Source organism: Chelonoidis abingdonii, chromosome 3 (genome assembly GCF_003597395.2).
Source record: "Chelonoidis abingdonii isolate Lonesome George chromosome 3, CheloAbing_2.0, whole genome shotgun sequence".
Classification (NCBI taxonomy): domain Eukaryota; kingdom Metazoa; phylum Chordata; order Testudines; family Testudinidae; genus Chelonoidis; species Chelonoidis abingdonii.
In genome coordinates, this window is record NC_133771.1 from 202,315,257 (window position 1) to 202,323,457 (window position 8,201).

General features: G+C 49.3%; 1 protein-coding gene across 1 annotated transcript; it reads right to left on the minus strand.

Moving 5' to 3' along the window:
• Positions 1 to 372: 372 nt before the first annotated feature.
• LGALSL (galectin like) lies at positions 373 to 5,860 on the minus strand. Its single transcript, XM_032776556.2, has 5 exons — positions 5,701 to 5,860; positions 4,947 to 5,018; positions 4,738 to 4,826; positions 4,134 to 4,311; positions 373 to 1,467 (listed from the first exon to the last, which is right to left on the minus strand). Exons 1-5 carry the CDS (start codon positions 5,731 to 5,733, stop codon positions 1,324 to 1,326), a joined length of 516 nt encoding a protein of 171 aa, XP_032632447.1. The 5' UTR covers positions 5,734 to 5,860; the 3' UTR covers positions 373 to 1,323.
• Between the last annotated feature and the right edge of the window lie 2,341 nt (positions 5,861 to 8,201).

The window sequence follows — 8,201 nt, forward strand, 5'->3', positions numbered from 1 at the left end:
TTTCAAGTGCTAATAACTTGGCTGTCCACACACTATTTTCAATTTTAATACCAAAGACCAAATTCTGCCCTTCGATGCGAGCAGAGAATTTCCCACTTACCCCCAAAAGGCTAGCGCCCATTATGAATGGATGAGAACAGAATTAAATTCTGCAGGCTAAGTTTCAAAAAGCACAATTAAACCTACAAACCTTCTATGTAAGATTTTTTTTTTTTAAATCGCTTTAGCTCAGACTTAACCTTTACAGCAAAGTTATAAAGTCCTGAAAAACAGTCTATTGTGAATACACGAGCAGACCCCCTACCTTTCTGGGTCTACGGGGCACAATTAGAATATAACCGATCGTTCAGCAAGACACCTGTAGTGCTTCAATAATGATATGTCAAGTTTACCGAAAGAATCTAAGACATTTGTACATTCAAAATACTTATACTTTGCTGTTCTTAACTGTCGGTAAAATCGTTCATTTTTACTAAGAATACATACAGAGATGAGTATAAATAAATAAACTACGAGTAAGCGTCAAAGTCTGTATTAATGTTCCATTGTGCAAAAACTTGTAACAATCTACATTCTGTACAAAATACCCTGACTAAAATATACAAGCCAAATCCTGAAGCCCTTACTCAATTTTTTGCACAGTCCATGGGCCAACTCTTCTGCTGGCATAAATCAGCCTAATTCCACTGAAGTTAATGGAACTATACTGATTAACATCAGCTAAGGATCTGCCCCTTTCTTCAGCAAAACTCATAGAAATCAAGGAGAATTGTGCTCAACTGAAGAACTGAAAGTTTGATCATGAGTCATGACCCACTGAAGTCAATGGGAGTTTTGCCATTCATTTAAATGGAGACAGGATCAGGCCCTGGATAAGGATGTCAGCATTTGGCCCTGTGCTATGCTACACTAATCCACTTCAGTGCAGAAACTATTTGCAAAAAAAAAAAATAAATAAATAAAATTTTAAATCGTGGATCGATCGCTGGCTTTAGCACTTGTTTCAGAAATTGCCTCTCTCTGAGAAGGTTAATAGCTGCTGCAATTTATGACAAGTCTGTAAACCTTTCTGAATCCATTCTAATTTGATTATCCTGCATGGAGGGGCTAGTCAGTCTGAAGAAAAATGGCTCAGTGTCTATAAATCAACAGCTTTCTTCAGTAGGATAAATATCAGTTCAATACATCAACATATTCTTTACTGCACACAGGAAAGAAACAGTGATGCTTGCCTATGATAGTTGTGTCCAAACGCAGCTGTCACTGATCTTCCAAATAGAAGATGGCACCTGAGCCAGTTTAGAATCTACAGTTTTCACTAGGTCAGCCAAGTTTAGTAAGACGAAGATCTCCATTTATCTTTATTGTGTCAATTGCTGACAGCGTTTCAATACGATGGTAAAAATCAAAAAGCTGATGTCCATCCACAAATACTCTAAAACGTGGGTGCTCACAAAGTATTTCAACCTGTAAAAAATAAAAACGATGAACCAGGTTCACAGGGTAACTGGAGTGCTTCATTTCCCAGGGCACAAAATGTCACTCAATTATTCTTTACATGATAACTGTTGGCCATTTTATTACTGAAGTACCATGTACCAGTGAGGGCATCGTGGCCAAATTCTGCCTTCCATTACTCTCAGAGATCTGGAGTTACTTCACAGAGATCCTTGAGTTTACTCTAGATGTACAGTCAGAAGCATATTGGATCCCAGTCCTCTTGTTCAGCACACAAAAGTTCCACTGAGTTCAATGGGAGTTCCCAGTTTGGAATAATGGCAAAAAACAGGCCCCATATGCTAAGTAACATGTAATTACAGAGGGATAGATCATGCCTCCAAGGTCACGTGTGGATTTCTACTCCCTCCCGTGCAGAATAAGAAGGGTAGTTGCTTCCACAGCACTGCCCCTCCCTTCGAAGGACTCTCTGGGTGTTGAAATTCATGACAGAGGAAGAAATTAGGGACTGGTTAAGCTGGAGCAGGTAGAGGATAGTACCACACTGGGTGTGCCTGGAGTCAAGGAAGGATGCACATCATATCCCCCTACTGCCCTGTGGAGACACCTTGAAAAAGTGCTATAGCCTAGTGCTGTATCATCTGTTCTGCACAGCATTGTCCATGGTGATTACTCACATTTAAGGGAATCCCTAATCTAGCTGCAGTCAGAGGGAGTCACTGGTAACTAAGCTCCATCAGAGCCATATTGCCAGGAAGCAGGGCTGTGAGATTGCTGGGGGCACAGAGTGGGTCCATATGATCCTGGCCATCACAGAACCCTGGAGATCCTCAAGATATGGTCTAACTGTGATTTTTAAAGGTTAATAGGAGCAAACAAAGCCCACCCTCAGGCTTTCTGGGGCCTTGTGCAAAATCAAGACAGGCAGTGCCTGAAGCATGCTTCCATAGCCTACCCTGTGTGGAAGACTGTTAGCTTTTCAGATTGGAGGAGGATTATCTTAGGGCAGGATGGTTTAGGAGGATTTGTTATGGGGGTCAGAAAGGCTTTATTACTAGGAAGAGGGGTGAGGCTTTTTCTGGGTTAGCTGCACGGAGAAGGCCGCCTGCCTGCCTTTCTTCTCTGTGCACTTTGAGGTTGCTCAGAACAGGACCCTGTGCAGAGGCACCCTTTGTTGGCTGTGATTAGCGAAGATGTCTTCATATAATCATAAAAATTAGAGCTGGGAAAGGATATTAGGTCAATCCAGTCCATCTCCCTGCCAGTGCAAGATTGTTCCTTAGATATCACTTTCAAACTGCTACATCTTTACATTGTATAAGATTTGACTCCAGGGTACAGAATTACTAATCACACACACACACACACACACACACACACACACACACACACACACACACACACACACACACACACACACACACACACACACACACACCCCTCCACCTCGATATAACGCTATCCTTGGGAGCCAAAAAATCGTACCGCGTTATAGGTGAAACCGTGTTATACTGAACTTGCTTTGACTCACTGGAGTGCGCAGCTCCACTCCCCCGGAGCACTGCTTTACTGCGTTATATCCAAATTTGTGTTATATCAGATGGCGTTATATCGAGGTAGCAGTGTATATTTTATATATATATTTAATCTATTAACACAATGGGCCAAAATCAACCCTGCAGTAACTCCACTGGGCACAAACAGTTACACCAAGGCTGAATAAACCCCTCTTTAACTATAAAAATTACAAACACTATGTCCACTATGATTTTATAACTTGTATGGGAAAATATTCTATAGCTGCAAGTATGAGTGTACCTATGGGGTTTCTGGGTGCAAGTATGAGTGTAGCAGGTTGGTTACCCGCTTCTGTCCTGAGGGGTTTAAAAGCAGCCCTGGAGAGGGCTGCAGCTCTAAAAGCTGGGCTGATTGGGGAAGCAGCCGCAGCTAGGTCAAGCCCCAATCACGCCACAGCTGGCCTGTATAAAGAGGAGCCCAAACAATCTCTCTCTGTCTGTAGAAAGAGAAGGGCCTGGCTGCAGGGAGCTAGAGACAGGGTACCTGAGTGGAACAGGGCTGGGGAAAAGGCTGGGGAGCTCCTGCCTGGAAAGCCCCAGGCTGTGGCCTAGCATAAGGCCAAGAGGTATAGGGGGCAGCCCAGGGGTAGGCAAAGGCAGCAGATCCAAACCCCTTTGGCTATGATGACTGGCTGATACTGCAGTCTGCCCCAGTGAACGGGGGCTAGATGGAGACTGGTCAGTAGCCAAAATTGAGGCAAAGTGAGGCTAGTGGGTTGAGGGATCCCCCAGGAGGGGAGACCCAGATTGGTGGGGTACTGCCTGGGGGCAGCACTCCAGTTAAAAGGGCACTGGGGTCCAGGGAGAGACACAGGGTCAAGAGGATAGGCAGATCACCAGCCCCCAGAGGGTGCTTCGGGCTGGAAAAAGAGCTAATTCCTGAGGACAACCAGCAGGAGGTGCCGCAGGGGTGAGTCCACATGTCTACAATGAGCATATGCACGAATACACACAACTGCTGAGCAGTACCTTAATGGTCTGCTAGTTGTTACCGCAACAGAAGAAATTCTTGTACCTTAATGCGATTTCTGAACATGCACACACATCAAGTAACACCTTGTCAAATATGAGGTATGTTCTTCTGCTGGTGGTACTCACCCTAAATGGCTGGTCTGGAATAAATGGAAAGTAAGGAATTGATGATTGTTCTTCGCCCCATTCGCCAGATATACAAGAGTTTCTGAGAAACTGTTTGTCTGTAAATACAGCTTTCAGTTCAATGGCTACATCTGCAGGAGGATCTTCTGATTCCCCACATGTCAGACTGATGTCAAAGCTGAAATAGGAATAAAACTGCTCTCACTTGGCAAGAAAGAAGCAAACAAATCCAAAATGCAGCATGCCTGATTTCTAAGCTTATTCAACAAGCAAATCTGAACTGGTAATGGGAAATGGCTAGTCCCCAAAGTTGAGACAGGGACTGTGACACAATATACACTCTGCTCTTATGTTAAACGATGGCCTCCTTTAAAATGCTGGGAAACAACGATCCTTTAAGAAATGCCCCCTCTATGGGTCAAAGGAGAAATCAGCACTCTAGAATCTCTGATAAAAATAGCTGTCTTCAGGAAATGATGGATGTTTTTGGGCAAATTCTTGTCATGGGAACTTAGTACTTTCTTGGAGCTCTTCGTTGGTAAAATGCAGACAGGACTGGAGCAGCCCTGCCAACCAGAAGCAAGCTCTGCCTCTGTGTTATTACCTCTCGGGATTGAGATCCACCATGCCCATAACTAAGACCTTCTTTCCTGGCCTCATTCCTCCTTTGATGTGTCCACAAAATGGGACGATCTGGAAGAGAACAGCAGAGAATCAGAGGGAGGAACCCTCAAGCTGGAGACAGACTGGGCCAAATCCAGACCACAAGCACAATTATAGGAAAGGGAGGGGTGGCAAGTCAAAATCATTTACCAGCCGTGGAAAATACACATCTGCTTGCACTGGCGATCCCAAGGAGTTGTTTAAATGCCCGTCCTCTATTTTCTAAAGACAAAACAAACACACACTGAGACAGAGAAACCACTGCTCCTTCTGCGCGTTTGTCACCGAGCCTGCCTGTGATTGAGACGGTCTGCGGCAAACAGCAGCTTGGGGAGGTCTCTCTGCCGCTTGCCAATTTAATTTCAAGTCACCTCCTCGATATAGTCCATATTCCGGACTCCTTTGCAAAACAAAGGGTGTTTCCTGCTCTCCGAGGGTGCTTCTCTTAACTTCCCAGGGAGTGTTCAGGCTCCAATTCAAAAGCCAGACGTCGAGCCCAGGCAATATTTAGCTACACACATAGTCTGCCCCCCGACCCCTCTCCCCGCCCCTGCCAATGTCCAGCTGCATGCAAGGGCACTCACAGACACACCAGTATCTTCCACCTGGCGGGGGAGCGGGAGATCCACACAAGGGGATGGGTTGCCTCCCCCCATTCAGCCGCCGCATCCTCCCTGACCGTAACACACCCATAAGCCGCAGCCAGCCAGCCCGATTCACCGCAGGGGGGTTGCTGCTGCAGCCGCCGGTGCAACTAACCGGTACGCTGGAGACGCGGCGGCCGCTGCCCGGAGCGGCGCTAGACGCCCAGCGGCTCAGTCCCGGGGGTGGGGGCTCTGCATGGCCCCAGGAGCAGGGCCGTGTCGTCCCCACCCCGGCAGCAGGCAGGAAACGGGGCACTTACCAGCGCGTCCCTCTTCGCCACTGATCCCGCCATCTTGTGGAATCGGTGCAGTTGTGAAGGCGCAGGCAGCCGGTGCGGGGCTGGAGCGGGAAGGGGGGGAGGGAGCGGGACGGGGCTCAGACGCGCTCCTCGGCGCAGGGCTGGGCGCTGACCCGGCCGGGAGAGGGGGCGGGGGCTCGGCGCTGGACCCGGAGCCCGCCGGCTCGCGTGCACCCAGACAGGCTGGTGGCGCAGCAGCAAAGGCTGCGCCGCCTCGCCAGGCAGGCGGCATATAAAGCCCTGCCCCGGCCGTGGGCAGCCCGGGGCAGGGGCCGGGTGGCGGCTCGGCGAGGCTGTTGCAGCGTGTTCCACTTGCAGCTCCTTTGAGGCAGAGAGTCGGGGAAAGGAGGGGGCCGGGGCAGCGCCGCCAACGGGGAAGGGGAGGCGAGCAGCTGAGAGCCAGCGCTGGGCTCTGGGGGGCGGCGAGTCACAGGCCTCCTGCCTAGGAGAAGGGTCCCATGGAGAAGGGGCGCTTGGGTCAGCGCCTTAGGAAGAGAGGGGCCTGGATTTCACACGCTCCAGCGATCAAGAATGAGGGCCCCGAAACATCTCCTTTGTCACCTGGGCTTCTCCCAAAGCAAGACCCCGAATCTAAACACCCTCCAACCTGCTATGTTCCACCTCTCTCAGCCTGGGCTTGGACCAGAGGTTTGAAAATAGCCCCTGTATTTATAATGGGCCAAATCAAAAGTCCAGACCCAAATGCCCCTCAAGCTTTGGAGTCTTGTAAGCTGGGATTCAGATGTTGTGGCTTCTGCCACCCTGAAGATCTCTGTTCCTTCCTGCTGGAGACACAGCTCTGCTTCCATCATATTCCCCGCTGCCAAGAGTTCTCTGCTCCAAAGAGATGCCAAGAACCAGCTTTTCATTTGCTAGACCCCAAGCTTCCCGAGAAGGGTAAACTGAGTCATGAGTTGTCCCCTTTCTGGTTCCCCTAGCACAGAGGTGGGCAAACTTTTTGGCCCAAGGGCCACATCTGGGTATAGAAATTGTATGGCAGGCCATGAATGCTCATAATATTGGGGAGCGAGAGGGAGTGAGGATTCTGGGAGTATAGACTCTGGGATGGGGATGAGGGGTTTGGGGTGTAAGAGGGTGCTTCAGGCTGAGACTGAAGGTTTTGGAGGGCAGGAGGGGGCTGGGGCAGGGGGTTGGGATGTTGAAGGGAGTGAGGGCTCTGGCTGGGGGTGCAGGCTCTTGGGTGGGGCTGGGGATTAGGGGTTTGGGGTGCAAGAGGGTGCTCCAGGCTGGGATCAAGGGGTTTGGAGGGTGGGAGAGGGATCAGGGCTGGGGTAAGGGATTGGAGTGCAGGAGGGGCTCAGGGGTGCAGGCTCCAGGCAGTGTTTACCTCAAGCAGCTCCTGGAAGCAGTGGCATCTCCCCCTTTCGGCTCCTATGCAGAGGCTCAGCCAGGTGGCTCTGCTGTGCACTGCCCCATCTGCAGGCGCTGCCCCTGTAGCTCCCGTTGGCTGCGGTTCCCGGCCAATGGGAATTGCAGGGGCAGTGTGCGGAGCAGAGCCCCCTGGCTGCCCCCCTACATGTAGGAGCCAGAAGGGGGACATACTGTTGCTTCAGGGAGTGGCCCACAACCCTGCTCCCCAGCTTGAACGCTGGAGCGGGGCAAACCTCAGACCCTGCTCCCCAGTGGGAGCTTGAGGGCTGAATTAAAATGGTCGATGGGCTGGATCTGGCCCTCGGACCATAGTTTGCCCACCACTGCCCTAGCAGAAGAGGTTCTGGTGAGTGACCAGCTGTTCTCTCTCAATCTGGTCATGCTGCTGAAGGAGGAGATAGGCTCTGTGCCTGGTTGTAGAGCTTTGAAGTCAGCAAGACCCCAAGTGCTTGCTTCTTTCTTGCTTTGCTTGTACTTACTGCTGGGCCCTGAATCGGCTCCCAAGGTGTCAGGGCAGGGGGATTTGAAGATAAGGTTTCTGAAAATCAGGAGCAGTTGAGCTGGAGAGCTGTTCATTTTGTTTGAACAGTTTGATTCATTTTATTTTAAAATTGTTGCCTTCACAGCTGAGTGGCTTGGGATGGGGAAAGAAAGGAGGTCATGGAGTCATCAGACACTTCTAATGGTCCCACTCCCTGTCCAGGGGCAGAACCCTGGCCCTCTAAATATCTGTTTCTGCAGAGAGGGATATTCTAATGGAGGTGACAGACATCTCCCTGCCTTTTCTACCATCCCACATTTTTGGCACCAGTCTTGCTTCCATGGAAGTCAGAGTTTAAGCCATTGACTTTAGTGGGAGTAGGAACTGGTTTTGACACTGCTACAGGTAAGTACATTAGGCCTTTTTCTGATACAGATTTACGTTTATTTTGTTTACTTTTATCCTGATTTTTTGGGGGTGGTATTTTCCTACTTGATTCAGAGTTATTCTCAGATCCACTGTGCCTATGTAAAGGTGCATCCCTGAAAAACAAATGTCTATTGCTACGTTTATTTACATTTTACAGTCA